General features: G+C 40.3%; 1 protein-coding gene across 2 annotated transcripts; it reads right to left on the minus strand.

Moving 5' to 3' along the window:
* Window positions 1-6,802: 6,802 nt before the first annotated feature.
* On the minus strand, window positions 6,803-21,643 carry syn1 (synapsin I). Of its 2 annotated transcripts, none has more exons than XM_061730822.1 (14): window positions 21,420-21,643; window positions 20,175-20,636; window positions 17,911-17,968; window positions 17,096-17,187; window positions 16,806-16,962; window positions 16,609-16,698; window positions 15,166-15,228; window positions 14,934-15,076; window positions 14,722-14,796; window positions 14,526-14,628; window positions 14,293-14,442; window positions 12,628-12,697; window positions 12,043-12,532; window positions 6,803-9,816 (listed from the first exon to the last, which is right to left on the minus strand). In XM_061730822.1, the coding sequence occupies exons 2-14, from the start codon at window positions 20,501-20,503 to the stop codon at window positions 9,789-9,791; spliced, it is 1,848 nt and encodes a 615-aa protein (XP_061586806.1). In that variant the 5' UTR covers window positions 20,504-20,636; window positions 21,420-21,643; the 3' UTR covers window positions 6,803-9,788. The 2 variants fall into 2 exon arrangements, with proteins under 2 accessions (XP_061586806.1, XP_061586804.1); XM_061730820.1 differs by having other exon boundaries at window positions 6,803-9,854.
* Window positions 21,644-25,591: the final 3,948 nt, after the last annotated feature.

Consider the following 25,591-nt stretch of genomic DNA (forward strand, 5'->3'; position numbering starts at 1 on the left):
TTTGTGTGATGGAGGAGGAGGAGGTGTGTCTCAGCTTGCGCTTTGTGAACGCGCCTCTGGGGGCGTGGTTGTGCGTTTCTTTTTCTTTTTTCTTTCTTTCTTTTTTTTTTTTTTTTTTTTAGTAGGATGGATTTCGGGGGCTGGCTGGGGTGGGAAGGGGGTGCAATGCGGTCTGTGCATCTGAGCTCTTATGGGCATATCCGGGGGAACTGCTGGTCATTTGGTCCATCATTGCAGTGGAAGGTGATTTCTTTTTTTGTCATTTACTTTTCATTGGTTTTGATTTTACATGTAAACAAACAAACAGTCAAACAATCAACATGAAGACCTATAAATCTGTACAAAAGTATCAAGGGGAAAGTAAAAGCATACATAAGGGGACTGGTAAATACCTCCAGAAAAAGAAAAAAAAAGTAAGTAGCCTACATAAAAAATATTCTGATAATCCAGTCTGAAGTTACCTGAAGTCTGGTCTTGTGGTAGAGACATATGTAATCCACTTTTGCCAATTATCAATAAATGCCTCTTTTTGTGTTCTTAAATTAAAAGTAATTATTTCCATTACATAGATGCTGTACACAATATAAATCCATTCAGCTACACTAGGTGCCTCCCTCTTCAGCCATTTCTTTGTTATTGATTTCTTACAAGCCACCAGTAATATTCTCAATAAATATGTATCTTTATTCCTCCATTACAGTTCCTCTAGATTCATCAAATATAACGAATTAAAGCAAAAAGTTATTTTTGTTGGAAACAGTCTCAAGAATTTGATGTACTCGCAACCAAAATGGGGTCACAACAGGGCAACACCAGAATATATGATAGTGATTCGCCTCTTTGCTTCCGCAACATTTCCAACATTCTGTCTGATTAGAATATGATCTCTTTTGATATGGAGTGCAAAAATAGCGGATGACATTCTTCCATGTATATTCTCTCCAGAGTGGAGAATTTGTAGGAAGGTGCTTTTTATTTGAAGGTACTGTCCATCGTGAGTCCGACTTCATCTGGTAGTTACACTTTTATTGAGCTTACAGAGAAGATCAGGCTGGAGATTTGTGGTTGTCCTACTCTTGTCAGATCCCTGCTGGTGTCCGTCCCACACTGTTGGAGACCTGGTTGGGGGTGGGGGGGGTCAGTCTTCTGCCAAGTTATGTAGAGGAGATGTACAGTATATCTCAAAGTAGCAACAACCGCCTTAATAAAGTTATTTTATTGGTCCTACTGAGAAAACTGGGGGAATTTGTGAAAATGCCTATGTGACATTGCCCAAGGGTTTCACATAGCCATCATGTTTAATTCATCATATTTCAAATCATGTTTAATTCATAGATGCATCTAAATAACGCTGACATTTGACACAGTAAAGAAGCTTATTCTTCAAGTATTTGGTTCTTATGCTTTATTAATGACATTTCGGTCAGTTCATCAATCAGTTTATTTCCTGACTGATGACAACGCTCTAATATATTTAGGAATACAATACAACCTGTGGGGCCTAGTTGCTCCTTTTGGACCTCTGATTTGATACTGAATGTTTTCTTTTTTGCTGGAAATCCTTGTTATTTGTGTTTGTCTCTTGCCCTGTGCCACACGCATCTGCCCCAGACGCTCACCTCTCCACCTCCTTCTGCATTGTCTGAATTGATGGTGGGGACAGCTGGCTGTGAGCCCCAGCCCTGAGCATGTGACTGCTGCAGAAGAACTGCTTACTGAAGCACTCTACCGGGGGATGGAAATCACACCAGACAAACTGTGCTGATCAGGCTGAAGATTGTAATGATACTGAGCTTTGAAAGAGCTCAGTTTGTCACAGGAAACACAGATCTCCGCTGCTTCAGCACTGTAGGTGACAACCAATTTTGCTCTTTTTATTGTTATTGTGACTCCCCCTGCCTCCACAAAACAGTGCAGCTTTCAGAGGGGCCCATCTGTGACTTACCACGTGTGTGAGATATGATTCAGAATCCAATGAGTCTCACTGAGAGTGGGATCTCTCTGAGCATGTGCAACTCACCCTCTCCAGCACAGTGCATTGGCATTGGGCTTGTGTCAGCTGTTGGTTATCAGGCATGAGTGTCTGTCAGCTGTCTGTCAGCAGGTGTCTTGGGCAGCTCGAAGAGTCCGTGGAGAGGAAACAAATCAATGGCTCTCCGTTGATTAGAAACCCCTCTGACGTGGATCAATCGGGCTCATAGCAACACAAAGTAACAACATCAAAGCAGGGCACAGCTTTACACTGTCTCAACTGCTTAAACAAGCTTTCATGCTAGTCAGTAAACAAGCTTTAACTCTCAGATGTCTCTAGTTATGTCCACGTTACTCTCAGCAAACCTGCTCTCTGATTACTGTTCCAACTGGAGGGAATTACGTAAGAGATATAAAGACACACATAAAGTCAGGGCCCATGTGTGCAACGTTGCTGTTTTATCTTTTTTTTTTCTTTTTGAACTTTAGTTAAATGTTACAGGAAACAAGAAAAGTACATTAGATGGAGCAGGGAAAGCACACAAAGAAATCCCCAGGGATGGTGTACATGGCCCCTGGAGTGCTCAATATTTCACACAGCCAGAATTAGACATCTTGGATAGGCATACGACTGGATGAGGTTGTTTTTTTTTATAAATATTTTTATCCCGATTTTTTTCCCCGTTTTATCACCCAGTGCTCTACCTAAGTGATAGTCCTGGGCATTGCCACCCTCTACCAACCCCGGGAGGGTCCCGCACTGAGCTCAGATCTCCTTCTTATCCTGAGGAGTGAGCAGGCCGCTTCTTTTCACCAGACAGGGTGGGGTTTCTCTAGCCGGACGTAGCGCGTGGAAGGATCACGTTATTCCGGCCAGATCCTCTCCACCCCATCTGGCGCCCCGGCTGGCCAGAGGGGGCATGTATAGCCGACTGGATGGGGTTTTGGTCCCTTCAGATCCACCCACAGGACATCTTTATCCAGTGGACTTGCAATCAGATGGGAGTGAAGTGCAGCAGAGGAGAATCTGAAGACTCAGCGGGAGATGCACGAAGTCTTCCCCTTAATTCCAAACAAACCCTGATTAAGTGCTCCACACATTAAATCGCTGAATCTTCTACGTCCACTTGTCTCGGCTCAAACAGTTGTAGCATTTCGTGTAAGGCACACACCAGTCAGGCCTTGAGCTTTCATGGGGATTTAGAGGAAGTATTTAGGTGCCTTTTCGGCTCAGTGGAATCTGTAGAATCCATGTTGGCATACGTTTGATTTTGACTGGATAAGACAAGATGAGAAGAAAAGGATTGTATTTTCCATAAGGAGGTATAATTATCACAGGCTCTGCTGATTGTGTCCTCAGGTAGGTCTAAAAACTGGTAATCAGAGAGATTTTATTATCATTCCCTGTATTTCAAAATGAAAAAATATATATCAATATATATATAGTAATCCAGTAGGAATTGCATATCAGTTTAATTAGAAAATGATGTTTACCTTGGCCACACCAGAAAAAGAACATTCTAATCAGCTCAGTAACACTTTTCACAAATTCATGTGCAAGCCAAACCATTTGGGAGCGGTATCCATGGTAACTCACACTGAGTAGGAGCAAAAGAGAGAGAACTGATTTCAAAGGGAGTGAAATAAAAGTGCTGATGGGTGTCGTCCACGGAGACCATCAAAATCTACATCATAAAGATAAGACGCGGGGAGGTGAAAGTGCCTTGTAAATATCCAACAATATGCAGGCGGAGTAGCAGTGCAGCCTCATATCGGATGTGCATTTTCGGTTGTGGAGACATACTGTACAGCTCGGATACTTTCTACTGCCCAGATTATCTCCAGCAGAGTCAAACAGTTTAAGGTGAACATGCGGTTTACCAGAAGGACACCCCTCTGGCAGGCTCATGGATGAAAGACCTGCACTCATGTGGGCATATTCTCAGATTCTCCTCTGAGTACATTTGGGTCAAAGTAAGAATAGTGTAGATATTACTCACTGCCGCTCTGAGCAAACACAAACTCCTCCATCCTCGTCTCTGAAGTCGCAGTAAGACATCCCATGGTGAGATTTAATTAAATCTTTATTACACACTCCTCTCTCATCCTTCATCATCTGCTATTTTGGCTAAGGAATCACTCAGTCATGTGTGCAAGTTTATTAAAGAGGAAACGCTTTTAGAACGAAGTGATGGACCTCTCAGTGGGCGCTTATTTCTTTCCGAGGGCTCCTGGTGATGTGAATTATTTGTAATAGTGCACCGTCACCATGATATTGTTACGTAACAAACACAGGGACAGAATGCAGCGATATTCCACTTTGAGCAAACGGCTCCAGATCAAACTTTCACCAGATTTTTATACGCTGATTAAGGTCAGCGGGAGGTTTTATAATGTAGGTCTGTCTTTAAGGTCCAACCATTCAAGACTGGACAGACAATAAATCTTTTGTGCATCCGTTAGAGAGAATCAATGAGGGCCTTCTAAATATGGATATCATTCGCCCTCCATCCCACAGTGGTACAAAATGAAGCGGTACTGGGTTGTACCAGTTGCGTACAATAGCTGGAGAATCCACTGTTTCTTGCTAATAGACCACTATTGGAGGGTTGAATTATCCTTTCTTTATTCCTTCATAGAAGATTGCCTGCAACACTTTCCTTATGTCTCTGTATTTGAGTGACACACAATAGTGATTAAAACCCCACTGCCTTCAGTTTTACTCAGTTTTACATTTGAATGCTGGGTAGTTTTCACAGCCACCAATCACATTACACGTTGAAATCAGTTATGACATTTTGTGTCATTCCTGAATTAATGACATGGTCATACACGTTATCACACATTCTAGCTGCGGCCGTCCACAAGCACCTGCGCTTGCAGCTCAACCGGCCTCGTTTAAATGGGTCAGCTCTAGAAATATCCTGGCTCAGAGAAGATGTCGTGAGAGCCCCTCCTTTTTATCTTCTCTCTTGCCTGCAACAGAACAAGACCATTGCCGGCAATACCCTTGAATCCTTTATTTGAAACCAGCAAAGTCATGAAAGTTGTATCAGGATGATTACACAGAAAGTAGATTATATGAGTACAGTGCAAGGAAGTCATCATTCCTGTTGTTTTCTTCTGAATGGGTTCACCAGGCAAATTCCATCTAATAACGTGTTCTATCAAGATATTACATGAATGCCTTTGGTACTGTTATTAAGTACCAGAGAAGTTGCATTGGATGTGAAAAGCACATCTCTCCTGATCAGATGTGCACCCCACGCTTTAACCAAACCTGGGTTTAATAGCAGACAAATTTATGGCCCCTGTGGGCAGCCAGGGAAGAAATGCAAGCAAGCAGACAGTGTTTTAAAAATCACCCTGACCTTTCATGTGCAAGCAGCTATATAACATCCTGTGAGCAAATTGGATTATTTGAACCAGACACTTTTGTCTGCAATGAAAAGTTTAATGGAAATAAATATTGATCCATGCGCTGATTAAAATTGAAGCCTCTTGGATGCCATGCAAAATCTACCAGAGAAAATATTTACACAGGGCAAGTGTTTTTAAAATTGAATGAAGGGAAGTAAAATAGAATAAAATAACATTTAATTCTATTTGTTTCAACTCTAGATGCAGAGATTGATTTATAGAAAAAAAGATAATGAAGCGCATTATTCTCATGGGTGAGCGGGGTGGGGGTTGGGGGGTTACCAGTCACTCTTTGCCGCAGCTGCTGTATTCAAGTTTGAAGCCCTGATTGCTCACCAGAGTATATGTCAACTTAAATACGTACATTTGTCTTTTCCATATGAAGCAGGTTGATGATCTTGCAAAAAGAAGTAACCGTGGTGAGTCGTGTTTGGCAGACAGTTGTTTGCACTTTCTAAATTGGTCCAAAGGGATTGTATGTTTTATTTTATATTAGCTTAGTTTTGCTTTGTTCGACTAAATTAGTGTAATTTAAATGTATAATCATTTGTAAAAAAATAATAAAAAATAATAATAAAACCTCAATAATGGCCTCATAAAAGACAAAACTCTAATAAAACATTTGTCTCTGCAGCATCAGCAACATAATAACTGTTGTAATGCAAAAATCAATGGATAGACAGTGTAAATGTAATGAAAATGAAACCTGATTGATTGCACTGTAACACTATATATGCTACTCAGGTTCTTCTGAAAAAAATACGTTCTTCCAATTTTTACAATAAAACCTAATTTCTGTCATCAGATTATATGATGCACACATTGATGAAGTGATAAAATACAAAACTATTGCAAAGTGATCTCACGTGGTGTGTGACATGATGTAACGTGATCGTGAATAGTTAGGGCTGCAGGCTGCAGACTGTAGACACACACCACCTTGTGGTCACAATCTCTTCCTTTACCAAGGAAAGTATTCTGTGATCATCCACTTCGGTTATCTTCCAGGTATTTTAATGTTGGTGTTTTTCTTTTTAGCCTAATCATGACCTCCTTCACAGCTGTCAAACACCAACTCAAAACCTGATATCAACTCAAACACCCCAGTAATAGAACAGAGTAGCCAAAACATCTCAGAAACATGTATAATCTGGTACAACCCACAAGTCCTATATTTTCAGTCATTTTCCTTCCTTTAAAAAAAAAAAGTATTTTAAGCACAACAATTTTTAAGGTTATTACCGTGAAGTAATGCCTATATCTATGAAGGTCTGCACAACACTGCTCTAGAAGCTAAGACCTGAACAATCCACACAGACAGGAACAAATGGGAGATCCATCAGAACAGAACTTCGTCTCCATAATGGACGGACATGAAGTCAGCATTTTCAAATGAGACAGTCAGTGTTGCTCATAGACTTTATTAGACATATACATCTTTTAATAACTTACTTGTTGTCACATGATATAGTTACATTGCATATAACATCTATTTTTTTTCTACATATACTGTAATTCAATAATCCACCATGTTTTTTGCTTTATGTATTGTCGTATTTTCAATTAGCAAAAACTTCAGATTTTTGCCTTCACATTTATGGTGTACATTTTTAAATCTGGCAGGCATCAACTGATAATCAGTTTTCACTTGTTCACAAATTTGTAATGCTTTCTTTTTTTTTCCCCCACAATGATTATACAGTGCAATTAGAGAGCGATAAAACAAGCTGTAAGAAAAAAAAATACATTCACTGTCAAATATATCCACCATAAACAATGTAAACAATCTGTGAATATCAAAGACAAAAATACAAATCTCCTTTCTTTGCATTGCTGTCCCAGATCTCAGTAATGCCACGAGGCCTCTGAGGGACAGAATGGCATTCTTCAAAGTTAACCATCCATGCTAAATGTGATGACTCATTTTCATAAATTACACACTCAGTGTAACAAGTACTGATTTTGTTGATTCACTTGACAGTGAGCTATATTGCGATAAATCTGGCAATTATGCACTAACACTGAGTACGTGTAAAATGTAAAAATGAAGCCCTGAATCACTAATGCATAAACTTATAAGCCCCGATAGTGGTCCCTCGTAGAGGAAAGGAATGCAAAATGAAGAACAGTCCACCAATTTCTTAAATAAAAACAAATAAAATAAGAGGCACATCTAATATCAACAAGCACAAGTAGCAGCAGGGAGGAGAGGTGGCGATCTGCATCACTCAGAGCTCTGTACAGCACATCTATTTGGGTTTACCAGTCACAGAACAACATTCACACGTTTATGCACCATTGAGCACGAGGGGTCACTGTGGCTACACAAACAGACCGATAAGCACAGGCAGCATGGACAATCTGCAGGGAGATCAGGACTCTTTATATACTCTTGGCTATCGGGTCTTCACTAAAAAGCAGGATATTGCCGTACTACATCAACATATGAATGTAATGCAGTCTCCTGGAAGACATTTTTAGCGCCCGGAAACAGAATAATTGTTCAGAATTTCCATAGTGATTAAAGAAAGCGTTGTCAGTGCAAAGGATGGGTGGCAGTTAGTGCTAAACCCACTGCAGAGGAGCATCCTGCAGTTGATATTCATATGCCTCCTTTACATTCTTTTCCTATCTAGATGAGACTCTTGTAACATTCCTTGGCTGAGTATGCTTCGGAGTACATTCACTCCTTACAGACATACACATTTATTGAAAGTGGGATGCATACAGTTTATGGAAGCAGAAACTCTGCTGATCTGTATGAAACAGACTCTGGGTTGGGGTGAAGTGCAAAACCCCACAAACTACTGCTAAACCCTAAAATCAGCCGAGTTCAATGTAAAACTTATTGTACAGCCACTGGATTCGGATGCTGGTTTGCAGACAAAAATGATTGTTTTATGAAATTAAATTAAATTAAATAACATAATTTCTACTAACTGTACCTGAACAGTAGTCAACCCTGTCTGTGCTGTTTCCCAATGTAGCGCACCCATTACACACATGGCAGCGTCTCAGAGCGGGAACAGTGAGCTGCTGCTTTATTGGGTGGCAAATGAATAAACCTGAAAATGCAGACTTTGCACAGCAGTCCGTGACATTGCATTCAAGTATAGTTTTGCTGTTATTCCCCGTGTGCAAATGTAGTTGAACTCATGTTTTCCTTCTTTATTTGATTAAATAAAAAAAATCTATAATGGAAGACCCTAAGCCACACACAAGTGTCACAATCAAGTGGACATCCCTGACATTTGATATGACCTTCTTTCTTGTGTAAGGCATGATTTTAAGGTGGAGAACCTTTTTTTTGTTTTTTTTGTGCAGTTAAAAGAAATAAAATAGGGCGGGGTGGGGGGGTGACAACATTCAACACCTACAAAGCTACATTACTAATTCACCAACTTGTGACGACATAGTTACAAGCATTAAAGTCAGAGGTTGGAAAATGATTGCCCTCTGTTGACATGCAACTGAGACATCGCCATGAGCGACGTCAATGGGTCGACTAGGTTTAGCATTTGCCAAAACCGGACATTCTGTGTGCACAGCCCAAATGAAGAAATAACTGTACAAAAGCAGGGAGAGAGAGGATGGCTTTATTTTTTGAAAGGCAGAGTCTTAAAGTCTATCTTTGGCCGGGTTTGGGAAGTTTGATCGCCCTTTTTTTTACTTTTACTGAATTGCTGCTTAGGAATTTTTGTATTTAAGACTTTTTTTTAAAGCAAGAGTTTAAATTGTTTTGCCAAACACATCTGTGGGGATTTGCTTCATTCAGAAAATCCAAGTTGGACTGAATCTTTTTGTATCCAAAAGGAAAGTTGATCTCAACAATAGAGTGAATGTTATTATAGTATCAGGTAACTAGTGACAATAACAGTGGGAAGGAGTTTACTTTAATCAAGAGTTAGCAATCCTCCCCAACCCAGTATTATTTGTACGGCCCCTTCATTTATTTGAACATGAATACCACAATGACTTCACTGCACCAACAAACAAAGGGAGAAGTATTTTTGTGTATGTGTGTTGCATGCATATACAGGATTTTGTGCGGTCTGAGTGGATGACTCACTTAAGCTCGAAGCAAGGCAAGAAATGTATCAAACATCACTATCCCACTACTCTCTGTTCATTTTAATTGGTTTTAACTGTTCGGGCAGTGGTGTGGAAATGTTCATATTAGGCTCTGTATACACATAGCAGAAATCCTGTTGGTCCTTGCTTGTTGGGGGAAGAAGGGATCTGTCCTTTATTTTGCCTCTTCATTTTTCTGTCGGTAGGAGAAGGGGAGTGGGGTGTGGGTGGAGTGGGGAAGGGGGCTTATGCTGTCTCATTCTGAGAAGAGACTGGCAAAAGATTTGCGTAGATTGCGAATGGTTTCGGCCTTCACTTCGTCCTGGCTAAGGCTGGCTCGCGGCGCTGGGGTTTCTGGAATGTTGAAGGTATTGGTAAGAGACTGGGATTTGCTATAAAAGAGAAGGAAATGGCAATAGAGGAGAGGAAGAGGCTATTAAAGTCATGCAGCAAACCAATGGAATGAAAAGACTGGAGCACGGCAAGACAGAAAGAGAGAGAAATAGGGGAGAAAAGGCTCAGTAAAATAAAAAAAAGATAAAAGCCCATTCCTTCTCTGGGGTCATTCAGTGCTACCTTATCATCTCAAGTCAGCTTTGACTTGAGATGAACGAGTGAATGACTCTTCTGGATGCAAGGTGATGCATGTTTCGTCTGGGACTGATAATGAATGTTTGAGCAAAACATACTTGGTCATTTATATACTGAGGAAAATGATCCAGTCTTACATCTCTGTGAATGCTATTGATGCCAATTTAACCGGTAGCTTTCAGTATCTGGTCTGACCTCACTGTGCATCAATAACTGCCAGGAACCAGAAACTATTGATCAGTCCTGCACATCAGTTTGAAGTTTTAGCCCATTCATCCACTGTACATAATCTTTTTCATCACATTCGAGCTCCCTGGGGGGCTGGAGCTTATATCCCAGCCGTCATTAGCCAAGAGCCCACACAGAGACAAATGTGACAAACAACCACACGCGCTCACACTCTTTTGAAGAATTTAGATTCACCAATAAACCTAACTTGCATATCTTTGCACCGTGGGCGGAAATTGGCATACCAGAAGAAAACCCATGCTGGCACAAGGAGAACATGCAAACTCTACAAGAAAGGCGATGCCAACCAGAAGCTTTCTTGCTGCGAGGCAACAATGCGACTGCTTCAAAACCGCTTCTGATCTGGAATGTTGATGGGTTTCCTTCTTCAAAGCACTCTTTTCAGGACTTTACAGAACATGTCTGCTTAGTTCACGTCCAGACACTGAAAGCCATTTCATAAAACACCAAATTCAGGTGGAACAATATCTTGAAATATTATTTTTTGAAATATGATTTTGGCTGTTTCCATAAAGAAATCATTGATCTAGGATTTAAAGCCAGATATTATTGAATATCAAAAACAAAAATATAAATGTCCTTTCTTTGTATTGCTGTCCCAGATCATACCGTCTTTTACTACCGCAGATGAAGTAAGATGCTGGTATACATCTCTATCGTCATGCTTTATAGTCTCCATGGCTGATGGTTTTCTCATGTTCCTTTCAGCTGTGTTTGGTCTGTCCCTTCCTCCCCTCCTTCACCTAATGTCTTCGGCCTTTACGTTTATACCTACATCCCCTCTCCCTGTTGTCAGTATATTGGTAATTTTTTTGTACAGTGCTTCCCGTGTTGTTCGGCTGTGTCCTACCTGCTCTCCATGCCTCTGCACGTAGTGTTTCTGGTTCATATGACCTTTAGTCTTAGAACTATCACACTATCAGACACCTGGCTCTCGCAGTGTTCTGCGCTGGAGAAAAACTGCTGAGGACGTGTTTCTCTCTTCAATTAACTTCTAGTCCTGGAGGTTGATATATTTCACAGATGTGTAATATTGGATCACTTCCTTAATAAATGAATGACTGAATTTGATCAAATTACTTTTACTCTTTCTATTTAAGCAGAAATGTAGACAAAGCAACTTTTCAAAGAAAATGCATTCTACAGTATTGAGAGCTGTATTACATTTATGTTTTGATTATACTGTATGTAACAGCAGATAAGATATAGTCTGTTCTTATTTTGTCTGCCTATTTAGTCATAACAGTTATGCACTTTACTGTGACTGATAATATCCCCTATCATTATTTATATTTCATATTTCAAATTAAATGTGATGATAATAACTATAATAGCACCAAATTCTTTTAAATAGCAGTACTTATTGTGACAACCTTTAAAGTTTTTTTCAAAAGTAAATACAGAGCGACAATATATATGAGTTGATGTTTGTAAAGCATCTGCTTCTGCTTCTTTTAGCATGTCACAATCTCTTCAGATCAACTGAATCATCGCGTTTTGGGAAACTGCTGCAGAAAGATTTAAAAAAAAAAAAAAAAGTAACATCCAATAAACCATGCACATTCAGGTAGATCATTTGTCAATAGACAGATTTCCCCTTGTGGCATGCATATCTCATTGCAGGCAAAAAAAAAAAAATTGTTTATGACAGGATCTTGTGTGCATGTCAGCTCTGAGGTTTGCTTGATGAAAAATGAGATGAAACTGATCCAACGTCAGTTATCATGTGCAGCTACTTACTTTAGCTGTGGAGAGCCGCCCACAGCCGGGCTGTCCTGACTGGGCTTCTGAGGAGGCTGAGGCTTTTGTTGCAGAGGGGGTCGCCCTCCTGGACCACCCTGACCTTGAGCGGCGGGTCGTGGTTGCTGGGTGGTGGCTGCTCCAGGACGGCCTTGCTGGCCGGCTCCCCTCTGTTGCTGTGACGACGCCTGTGATTGCTGTCTGGGGACTTGGGCAGGTTTTTGTTGCTGCGTTTGCCCACCGGGTGGTTTCTGCCCCGCGGGGGCTTTCTGTTGCTGTGATACAGACTGTTGCCTCTGCGCTTGAGGGGACCCTCCCTGGCTTCGCTGAGGAGCGCCCTGACCTGGCGCCCTTGGCTGTGCTGCAGATCCTTGGTTACCTTTAGCCTGGCTACTGGGATCAGCGGTGCCAGCAGGCTGTTGGGCATGTGCAGGAGGTTGGCCTTGAGGCTGTGGGCGCTGCTGGGATGGAGGACTTTGCTGAGGACCACCTTTGGGAGATAATGAACCGTAGCAAACATAGCAATCACATCCATATTTTAAATAAATAGAGAATATTTCTTTGAAATATTATCATCATTCTTACCCTGAGGTGAAGGACGCTGTTGAGACTGTGGTACTTTTGGCTGTGAGACAGGCTGAGGAGAAACTGCTTTCTACAAATCATAAAAAAAAAAATAATAAAACGGTTTTGTCATCATACAGAAATTATATTCTATGCAAACTACTCAAAAACAACTTAATCCGTCAAAAACTGCCTGGAAATTCAGTGCAAGATGTATGACCCCAGCTGGACTTTCCTCTAGTGTGTATCTAATGCATCTCTAATGGGATAACTGCAGAAGTCTTTACCGGTGAGTCTAGATCAGGGGTCACCAAATTGTAAGTATATTATAAATTCAATAGTAAATATATTCTAAATCACTGTAGGTTATGAGTGTGTATATATAGTATAGTAGTATGAGTATATTATGATATATAGTATATTTATACTACTATAAGTAGAGGTATGGGTATATTATAAATTATAGAGTCATTGCAAACTATTTTTGCTCAAAGTGGATACAGATCTGGCATATTGTTATATATTGTTATATTGTTATATTGTTATATTGTTACTTAAGATGTGGATAGTTTTGCTTGGTCACTTAATCTTTTATTTTTTGTTTCAATTCATTATTTTCAGGAATTCTAGTGAATGTTTTTCACCATTTTTGAGTTGTGTTATTATATTATTGTAATCTTTGTATGTCTATGTGTGGACCCCAGGAAGAATAGTCTTCCCATGGTGAAGACTAATGGGGATCCTTTTTAAATAAACAAATAAACAAATAAACCAACCCTGGTCCTCAAGAGCACCTATCAAGCATGTTTGAGATGTTTGCCTGCTTCCCCACACCCTGATACCAATGACTGCGTCATTAACAGAGCTATGCAGACCTTGATGACAAGCTGATGATGACCATTAATTTGAAGGAGGTGTGTTAAAGCAGGGAAACATGTAAAACATGCTGGATAGAGGATCTCGAGGACCAGCGTTGGTGACCCCTGGTCTAAAGTGACGCCTCCTGCCCAGTGTTTTGATATTCTTTCTGTCTCTCGATTAAATTCACCATAAACACTACGTAAATCTTAACTTAGACACAGTTGAATCTCGCCACTATGTATCAATCAAGCCCAAGCGACCTTTGGGAAATGAAGCCAAGACGGAACTGGGTCAAATACAAGATCTCTAAATTGAAGATGGACATAAATGTGACATCACATTTTGGTAAAATGAAGCCAAGATGTATGTGGGTTAATTCAAAACCTAAATACTGAAGAGGGAGATAAATGTGACATCGTCAGTTGTTTTAAGGCCTAAAGATGTGAATCTAGTTTCTTAAACATTTAATTATGGGTTATTTCCTTATCAAGTTTATTAAAGCCAGACACTTTTTTTGCAATGCAAGTTTCTCCCATTTTACCTTTATTTTTTTATATCTGGCCTTGGCAGATTGTCTGGTACCTCGGATCTATAAATCAGCTCATCCCCTGCACTAGAAAATAAAACACTTGTACGCCTGAGACCATAAGTAATGGTTCAGTCAGACGTTACCTTGTACCATGATTGCTATATTTTTAGAGTAAATGTTCTGTAAATATCATTTCATGGCCTACAGATATAAAAAAAAAAAAAAAAAAAAGGTTGAGGACAGGACAGAGGACAGAGTCAACTGGCTTGAGTATGATGTATCTGCGGCCTGAGCACCTGTGGTGGCTGTCCTGCTGCGGCACGGATGGTGGAAGAGCTTGCAGTGTGTGGAATGGTCTGGTTCATTTGAGAAATCACTAGGTCTGCAATCTGAACCCGGTCCTCTTCCTGCTGGTCCCCAATCAGTGGCATTGAACAGTCATCAACCTAAAGAAACAGCAGCATGATGAAATGTGATGATTTCCAGTATGATCACAGTGAAACATGGGGGCTGTACTGTCTTTGAGTACCTCTATTATGTAGTCCTTGCCATCTTTACCGTGCAGAGCCTCAACTGCACAGATATCTAAGCCTCCAAATATATCTGCACACGAATCCACCCACAATCTGTACCTGCGATAACATGTTAAACAGAGGTATTTTTATACGGTGCTACATCATATTATCACACAATTTTCATTGCATATGTATACTACAAGCTCTTACTTGTCTGACATGGCCACCTGCTCCAGCATGGAAGAGCCAGTGTTAGTTTTCCAGTTACCAGAAATCGATGTCCTCCTGTTGATTAGGAGAGGAAATTACTTCAAATGTTCATCTGCTTTTATCTGTCATGATTGACAGAGTGTTCCATCTGTTATTTTTTGTTCTCATATTTTGTTCGCGGGAAATGTTGAGAACGGTAGGAAACTACTCACATATAAGCCTTGTAATTGTTACCGATCTTCTGGATGCGGACATCATACTTTGCATCAATGAAAGGCTCAGATGTGGCGTAGGTCTTGGTCAGGGCCACAACGCTAGCGATATCTTGAAAGTCATACTGATTGTCCACTTTCACCTGTGATTGTAAGAATAGAAATACAGTCGTGAAGCCGTGTATATGCATTCACTATTACATGATGAGGTACTTGAACACTCCAGCTTTACCTTTCCCATTCCCGAATGAGCGTGGCCCATCTTTATTACTACGGGGAATCGAGAGGAGGTAATCTGTAATGAGAACATTATCCCATATTCACACATTTGAATCTGCAGGCTTCGTGATCACTGAAATGCAAATTATTTCACCAGCTTCAGTCACACATAGGACACAGAGAAATCCTGTACTTCTGTAGATATTCTCGCTCATTTTGATTGCTTGAAACCCAGCCCAGTATTATCACGCTGTGACTGCAGGGGTGGAGATGAATGCTATGCATTAACAGTCTCATATTAACGATACTGACACTGACTTGGCACGCCAGCAGTCAAACGCTCAGCATCTACCAGTAACTAAAAAACTAACCAAATTACGCCACATGGATTTCTTTAGTTTTTTTTTCTTTTTTTAGCTGCTACATAAAAGGGATCGTTGACATGAGATTAATATCCTCGTTAATGTTTTTTTTTTTTATCCCCGATTTTTTACCCATTTCATCACCCAGCTCATACCTAAGTAACAGTCCCGGGCCTCATTTATTTACCGTGCCATATCCCCGTTAATGTGAACATTAAGCTGAGGCTGTAAAAAAGCAGATGGGGGGGGCACGATGGCGCAGCTGGTAGTGCAGCCGTCTCACAGCAAGAAGTGGGTTCAATTATTGCCAGGGACGCTGTCGGTGCTGAAGTTTGCATGTTCTCCCTGTGTTCCCTTGGGTAGCTAATGTGAGCTACCCTCACAAAAACATTCAACAGTCCTGGGCTATACATGCCCCCTCTGGCCAACCGGGGCGCCAGATGGGGTGGGGAGGATCTGGCCGGAATAACGTGATCCTTCCACGCGCTACGTCCGGCCAGAGAATCCCCACCTTGTCTGGTGAAAAGATGCGGCCTGCTCACTCCTCAGGTTAAGGAGGAGACCTGAGCTCAGTGTGGGGCCCTCCCTGGGTTGGCAGAGGGAAGCAATGCCCAGGACTGTTACTTAGGTATGAGTGCGTGTTAAGTTCCCCCATGACTTCAGCACCCACATCCTGGGTGGGGTTGGCAAAGGACCTTTCTGTGTGGAGTTTTCAAGTTCTCCCCGTGTTCACTTGGGTAGCTACTGTAATGTGAGCTACCCTCACAAAAACATGTACACAGTCCTGGGCTTCACACTGCCCCGTCTGGCCAGCCGGAGCGCCAGTTGGGGTGGGGAGGCTCTGGCTGGAATAACGTGATCCTTCCACGCACTACGTCCGGCCAGAGAAACCCCACCCTGTCTGGTGAAAAGAAGCGGCCTGCTCACTCCTCAGGTTAAGAAGGAGACCTGAGCTCAGTGCAGGGCCCTCCCAGGGTTGGCAGAGGGTGAGCAATGCCCAGGACTGACTTAGGTAGGAGCACTGATAAAAATGGGGAAAAAAATTGGGGATAAAAATATTAAAGAAAAAAAAAAGCAGATGGCGCAAAACTCACCATTTCCCTGTGGTTTGGATAGTAAACCTGTTCAATCAGCGGGAACTCCTCTGCGCCCAGCTGCTTGTGGACTCTTGACATCTGAGCAAACTGAAGCAAATGCAAACCTTAAGTCTGTGCCATGCATGTCTGTGTGTCTGTGCCGTGCATGTCTATCCCACCGGTTTGAGGGGGAACTTTCATCAAATACCACTTACCACCCACGGTTTGTCACAGAAGTTGTAGAGAGAGTGCAAAGAGTTGACACTTGGAATCCCAGCATACTGCAGTCCAATGACAATGTTTCGATGGTCTCCATTCTTGTCCATGCTGTAAGCATGCTGTCTAATCAGCACAAAGTCTGGCTTAAAGGATCTGTTACAGAGAACACGAGCAAATCATTAAAATGTACCGTTAGGCACAAGTATCAGTTACAAATAAGGGTGTAGTGGTATTTCAGATGCTCATATTTGTAGCAATGCATTCATTTTCAACTGAAAGTACTCACTTAATAACCTTATGGCCATTCCTGATGGCTTCCATGTCCACATTGTAGCTGCCCGTGGCATTGGCCACCAGGTTGATTTCAGAGAATTCTGCCTGTAATATTAACACGGTCAGTCCCGACTAAACACACTAAACACAGCAGCAATCTTTTCTCAGAGTTAGAGGGAGTTATTTCTCTTCTCTTAAGTGCCCGAAGCAAAGAAGAAACATTTTAAAATGTTTGGGAACCCTCTGGGCTTAACATGCTATGTATAACCACTGGGTAAAACTGTATCCTTAGATAGTCTCAGACGGCAGAATGCTTCTACTCAAGTTGACTTAAATTAATATTGCTCCATTAATTTGCTCCACAAACACTTGATTTACTGTTTTTTGTACAAAGGACTGCATAAAGGTTTGCATCCATCATAATGACTGTAAATGCCCAAATATGAAGCCTATGAATGCCGCTGTCCATTGAGCAGCCTTTCTGTTCTCACTCGTCACTGAACTGGAGCCTGAAAATGATGACGAGAAGGGTCCCTTCTGCTTTTACTGAGAATAATGACAGGTATATTATTAATGGTTTATCTACCAAGAAAAATGCACCTTACACCACATCTGTTTCTCTTTTGCCATCAATAGATAGTCCAAACACCAAATCCTAAGGTTATAAGATAGATAAATAAATAGATCCCTCTACCCACAGTGCAGCTTGGCTGGTTTATTTTTTAAATAGTCCAGTCTCTTTTTTTGGAAGTCTCCTGTTTTCATAGAAGGAGGAATGCTGAAGACATATTTCAGAGTCATTAACACTGTGACACCTGTAAAACCCACCTGTTCTACCTTGATGTCAAATTCACCGTGGACCTTCCTTCCTCGGAAGACCTTCACCCTGGAAGTGAAACAAGGAGCTGGATTTAAATATGTGTTAGATATCCACAAACAAAATAGACCTATGTGTTTTATATTAGTTTTGCTTTTTTTTATTTTATTTTTTTACATTTTCTCAATCAGTGGCGGAACATTTTTTAAGTGAAAATAACACACTTTAGGTGTAAATTTAGCTCCTATAAGTGCACACCAATGGTATAAAATCCTCTGTTGCGCAGATGGTTATAACTGCTGGCAACAAGTCAGAATTACTATCGGTTGATAGGGCAGGTTCAGCCCTTGGGAAATTAGCATTTGGTTGTGATAATGACAGCCTATGACTTCTAGAATATAGTTTTCTCTCACCTATGTGCACAACTGTAATCAGGATTCATATGGTCCAGCATGAAGACCCTCTGCACATTACACCCTTACAGCACGTCCCCTTCACATTTGATTAAAAGCATAATCTTTTTCGCATCAGACTGCCAAATGCTTTGACATAATTATTTTTTGATTTTTTCTTAATTGAATGAATTTTTACTTCGAACATGTATATAAAAAAATAAATAAATAAACAGTAACATCTTCATATTCACATATTTTTGAAAAAAGGAGTAGGAAGAAGTATACACTTTTTCCTAGTTCCTACCCCTTTATAACTCTATGAATTTACATTATTGTTAATATTATATCTACACAATATCTATATACATATAGACTATATAAATACTACGTAAACATGCCTATTACTACATAATTATCCATATAAGTATATAGAAAATATAAATACTACATAAATATTATATCAATATATAGAAAATACAAATATTATATAAATCTATATAAATATACACTATATAAACTACAAAAATATCCATATTAATATGCTACATACCTAATAAATATATAACATATATTACATAATTATAACTATCCCTCTCAACATATAGGCTAATGTATACTACATAAATATCCACATAAATATCTAAACATATCTTAAGCAAGTATAATATACCTTTTTCCCTATTTTATTTGTTTCTCACACTCCTAGTTAACCAGAATGCATTAACTGTGAGTTCCTTGCAACACAGTTGATCCCCAAATGAAAATGGCCTCTCTCTCTCTGCATGCTGTCGGTGAGTTGCGCCTGTGTCGCTGCTGGCACCGCCACCGCGCCAGCAACGATGCGCTACGTGGGTGTTGCAGATCTGAGGAAACGAAGCCCCGGGGGCGCTTTCGCGTAATACACCTTGTAGTCTCCTGCTGAACCATATGACCTTCTAGACAGTACTCGAGTTGAGGGGGGATGAGGGGGGATGGCATCCCCCCTGAAATAAAAACGGTCCAAATCATCCCCCCTGTAAAACTGCCTTCCCCCCTTTCCATCCCTTTTCATTTCATCAATGAATGTGGAATTACTGCTATTTCAACATTTAGAGTCATCACCAGAAAAATAACACCAGAAAAATAACTTATTTGACAATTTTCACCTGTTTCAAGTAAATTTTCACTTGAAATAAGTAGAAAAATCTGCCAGTAGGACAAGATTTATCTTCTCATTATAAGCAAAAAACATCTTGTTCCACTGGCAGATTTTTCTACTTATTTCAAGTTAAAATCTACTTGAAACTGGTGAAAATTGTTGTTTTTTTCCAGTGATGAGTCTTGTTTTAAGTGTAATGAGTGTTTTTTTTACTAAAATGAGACATTTTAACTAGAAATAAGACAAATATTCTTGTTAAGATTTTGAGTTTTTGCAGTGATCCATTTTACTTATCCTGTGAAGGACAGAGGCATATTGATAAGTTCAGAAAACTGTTTTTTATTGTTGTGTTTTGATGTATTTGACGTAAGCCCAGTGGATTTAAAGCTTACAGAAGGCTGCATTTAACTGCTGCTATGTCATTTCTGAGTATTTCTGCAGGTGTTTTGGTCAGTGCTATTATTTGTACCGGTAATATATTATATTATTTGTAATCAGCACTATTATCTGTCCCCATATGATAAAATCCACCATCCCCCCTGATTTTTTTTTTACAACTCGAGTACTGCTTCTAGATGCTGCAGCCCAGGGTCTGTCTGGACCAGGCGCTGCGCCGCCGATGCGCCTTAAGCTTGAATTATAGTTCTGCGTTAAATCGACGCAGAGCCTACGCCGTCGGGTACGCCATAGCCTCTGCGTTGGTGTAACGCGGAACCATGAATCAGCCTTGACCCGGCCTCACCAGTCGGTCTGCTGGTCGTCGATGACCAGAAGGAGCTTCGCGTTGCCGGAGCCGCCCGCGCGGTCCGCCGCCTCGGACAAGGTGGCAGCCGCCGCGGCTGTTGTCTGCTTGACAGCGTGGGAGATGGAGGAGAAGAAGCCGGAGCCCCCCCCGGCTGCTGCTGCTGCTGCGGGCTGCGCCTGGCCGACGCTCTGGCGCCGCTCCGCCGGCCCAGGCGACACTGCGGGGCTTTGCTGCGGCGGCTCGGGGCGTTGGAGGTCGCCCATGTAGCCATTGGGGAGGTTGGACATGAAATTGCTGTCCGAGAGTCGTCGACGAAGGTAGTTCATGCTGGCTGAGATTTATACATGCACCGGAGAAAAGGAGGGGATTTGGGGGGCCGGGGGGGCACTTACAACTTGGTGGCAAAAAATGAATGGCTATAGACCACTTCCCATGTGCAGAAACGGGGATCAGCGTTACCTAAAGAGAGAAACAGTCTGGTGTCATGATTAAGACGAATACTCTGATTATCTTGAATGAATGAATGAAAAAACATGTATTGGTCACCACCAAGCATGTACACTTAGGTCACGACCAAAGGGGCAGGGCTGAAGCCTCGGCTTATGAATGCCCCCCCTTCTTACATATAAATATAAATACATACAACAAATGAATAATAGCTAACAACAACAAAAAACATATGCATATTTACATGCATACCTATCTACTTACATAGGCTACGTACATACGTACCTACACATATACATGTACATAGGCCTACAACATATATACGAGAACATTACATATCCACATACATATGTACACTACACATGCATACACGTACATACATGCATGTATCTGCACACACATGTTAAAAAAAAGGATTAGCCTATTTAAAATATTATAAAAATGATACTCAATATACCCATCCTTTTGTTTCCTTTCTTTATGCCATCATTCCATTACCCGGGAACAAGTCTGTACTTATCCATCATCATGTCTTTATACCTTTTTTTTTAATTCAATATAATAATAATATTCAATATATTTTAGCATCTGATCACAGAAGCAGGAGGAAAAAAAATCGTGACTGCTATAGGTGAAGAAATCCATTTTACATCCTCCAGATTACACCTGACAAAAAACGTGCTCAAACCAAATGATTCATTCTTTACAGTCAGATGGGTTTTGTCATTAAAGCAAGCTCTCAAAACGGCTTTTGCAATCCACAGCAACACCCGTAGAGGTATAATGAAGCCTTACCTGGGAACGTATCCAAACTAATCCGCCCCGAGGATGTGAGGTGATGATTCCTAATTAGCTGCTGTCTGTCACAGGGAGGCCCGCACAGGTGATGCTCATGTCCTCGCGTCAAGCAAAAGGGCTTGAACCCGTCAAATAAGTAGAGCTACGGTCCTTCCAGCATCTCCTGCCTCCCCTCAAGACCCCGTTTTCTCCGTCTGCCCTGCGTCACTCCCAGTCATCCTGAGGGAGAGGAGCCTGCGAGGATGAATTACACCGTCAAGTCGCGAGTGTGAGGACGCGCACTTCCGGGCGCTGCTTACTAATGCTGCGTTCCATATACCTCGGAAGTCGGAACTCGGAACTGGGAATGACGTCACAGCCGAGTTATCAGCGTTCCAGTTACAAAGTAGGTAAACAAGTTTGTAGTTCGCATATACCACATGAAAAATGTAAATTACACTATAGCAGCATATATATGCAAAATAATACTTGAATACGACTGATTTAGTGTGACCAAAACTAGAATGAAGTGCTACGAATTTTTACGGAGCTCTCTTCTACTGTTTACAACCGGGGCAGCCATCTTGGAATGCGAACTCGGGGGTGGTGAAGACTCTCCCACTTTCCCAGTGGGAAATCCCACTTCGAGGTGCGTTCCAGTTGAAAATTCCGACTGGGAACTGGGAAATCCCCACTTCCGAGGACAAATGGAACGCAGCATAAAGGCTGACTTATGGTTCCGCGTTACGAATAACAAGATGAGTGAAATAAAATAAATATGTGTCTGGAGATTTATAATATTAAAAAAAACTCAAACAAAAAAAACAGAATTTTTCTCCTCTTTTGCTTATTTCTAAATTAAAAGATGGTGTTATCAGACTTCCTGTGTGGTGGCTTTCTTTATCCGACTTGACGCAGCTCCTTGATGCTCATGAGGGGAGGGTGGTGCTGATGAGAGCAGAGACAGGGGCGTCGCTCTCTGACACGCACGAACCTGCTGCCGACTCCACAGGATACCCAGGATACGGCCGTGAAAGTTATGGTGCCCTACTGCGGCCAATAAAACAGCAGGGGTACATGTAATTCCCTTTTACATCCCTCCTTTCACGCAGAGCATGCTTTTGATTGTCGGTGCAGGGTTTGAGATGCGCCCTCTGGTGGTCAAAGCCTTTTATTAGTAATCAAACAACCCCACGCCCCGCAGTCCCACGAGCTGATTTCATAATGGAGTCTGGTGCTGCTCCTGCACTCCTCTCTTGAATAATTGATACATTGTAAATAGGATGTGCCATTGTCTATTATTGTATGCAGCAAAACCATTAAAATTCACATGTTGCTGGTCATATTTGAAAGGGTTTTGCTTGTTGCTTGTCGTGTTTGTGTTTTAGTTTGAGGACAACTGAGGCTGATTTGTTTTTGGAAAACGATGTGACATCTTTTATATCGATGCAATCTTGCCTCAGTTATCTATTTGTCTGTTCACTGGTTGACGATTCATTCAATTTTAGTTTGGACTAAAACGATTTCTGCACCAGAATGATGGAGTCTTCACAGATGTGTTTTATATTATTTCAGATATATAAATATACCTCTGTTAATTTGTTGTGCATTTCAGGAGCTGGGACTGCAAAAATACAGTTAAAGATAAAAAGCAGAAAAAAAATTATTGTTTCCTTTTTAAAAAAAATCTAGGACAGTATGAACTTGTTTCTTCATTTGTATATAAAATGTATCTGCTGCCCACAAACACTCTCAATGTGTCCTGCTATCCCCCGGAGATCCAACAAAATGAACGTTTGAGAAAACAAATGCATTCTCAAAAACATTTTATCAATGCTTAAACGGCTAAAATAAAATTTTTTGTCTGTCACACAGAAGAAAAATTGGACAACTGGGTCTTACTGGAGTATGTAATACTTAGTGTATCAATGCTTTTGTTGTTGTGGTTGGATTTGTTGTACTTTGATCCTGTTTTCTGACCTTTTCTGTAAAATTTGAGAAGCTGTACAACTGAGAGAAGACTAGTAAAAAAAGGACCATAAATCTAATGAAGCACATAAATCTGTTGATATAGTTGTTTTTTAATGAGACGATAGATTCCTTTTTTTTTTAACTCTACATTTTAATTATTATGATGTGTCTGTTGTGTGTACGTGGGAGATGGGGTTTTTGTGAGGGGGGGGGGGTTATGGGCCCTGTTTAAACTTTTTTAAATTGTGTAATTTTTAAACATGTAAAGCACTACATGCTACATATGTGTATGCAAAGTCCTTTATAAATTAGTTATTGGCCTCATGTGTTTTCATATTAAGGAAGCCATTTACTACAACAAAACTGTGGATACCAAAAGAAGTTAGATTTTTTCCCCCACTTCATGAGAAGTTTAAGAAAACAAAATAGCAAAACAAAGAATTTCCTCCTTTAAAACTTGCTAACTTGATTTACATGTGCCAAAAAAGAAGAAGGAAGAAGTGTAAACTTATTTTGTCCTACCCCCATTCACTGATCATTTAACCTGTATTTATAGATGTTCACACACTGTACTCACACTGCTAAATAACATTATTATTATTATTATTATTATTATTATTATTATTATTATTATTATTATTATTATTATTATTATTATTATTATTATATACTGTAATTATACTCACACACATACTTATACATGCATACATACATACACACACATAGTTGAATATTTCTATATATTTGTACACACATGCCCATATAAATATTTATACAAATATACTTATTTACACTATACTGTATCTGCTCTATATCTATGTATATATCTACTTACACACATAATCACACCACACACATATATATATATATATATATATATATATATATATATATATATATATATATATATATATATATATATATATATATATATATATATATATATATATATATATATATATATATATATATATATATATATATGTACCCATACATACGCATACACCCATATATACCTACATATATGTATATACTGTATATATAAAAAGTGCTGGTCATTGTGGTGAGATGACATTGTGAAAAACTTCAACATTTTTGTTCCTTTTTGTTTCTTTTTCCTTTTTTGTCACCTGCTATTTTGAGACTTGAACTTTGCATGGCCACTGACCCTTTCCCTGCATTTTAAACCTTTTTTTTGCATTGTGAAATCTCAATATTTTATGAAATGTGTGACTAAGAATGTTTTTTTAAAGCTATGAGTAGTGTAAATATTATTTCCCATTCAAGTTTTTCATATGCTCTACATTTTTTTTTATTATTTTTTTATAATATAGGGCTTGGTATATTGCTGTTTCATTTTATAACTTAAGGGGTCACTGTTGATCTAAAAATTTACCTGGTACATTGTTTTTCATGGATGTATTAACCACAACAGCTGTTTGCCATTTTAAACCTGTTGGGACAGTTTTAGGCCAACATTTGTCACGTCAGTGACAAATATTGCCAATAAGTGGGTGATAAATCGGGGCAGCAAACAGCTCATTTTTTAAATTAATTATCAATGAGTGTACATATCTCAAAACCTACAAATCTTGATCTCAAATCTCTTTACACTGAAGAACCAATTACACTGTGTGTGAGTGTGGCCAAACTCCTCGGTACGGTCAGATGAGATTGTTCTCATGGCAGCAGCATTTTCAGGACTTAAGAGTCTTTGTCTGGCCATCAACAAAAGCCTTTGGATTTCTGGTGAGGCAGGCTCAGAGTACAGCTGCAAGCAAGTATGGGCAAGTCAGTGGAATGACTGCAGCCTCGGTGGGCTAAGCACTCGGAAAAATGCAGTTTGGTGAGATTGCAGATTAGGAGGGGAGGGAGGGGGCACAGGTGCTGACTACACAGAGGGAAACAAAAGACACACTTCTCCCATAAAAACAGTCTGGGCAGAATTTTTAAGGCTGAATGGAGAAGTTTTATTTTTTCTATGGTGAAATCATCTGCAAAGAGAAAGAGCTGCATGAAGGCAAAAACTTCTCTTATTATCATAAACTGCGTAGCACCATGACAGTTATCAGGTCAATTTTCCACATTTGAGAGAGGCCTGTGATCCCATTCTGCTTCCAACACACAATAACAAGACAGAGTGAATGAAGGGGGACTTTTCATTGGCTCGGGCAGCAGCCAATCTGAATGCAGTGGGATGAGTCACAGGGAAGCCACTC

This window comes from Cololabis saira, chromosome 9 (genome assembly GCF_033807715.1).
Source record: "Cololabis saira isolate AMF1-May2022 chromosome 9, fColSai1.1, whole genome shotgun sequence".
Taxonomy (NCBI): domain Eukaryota; kingdom Metazoa; phylum Chordata; class Actinopteri; order Beloniformes; family Belonidae; genus Cololabis; species Cololabis saira.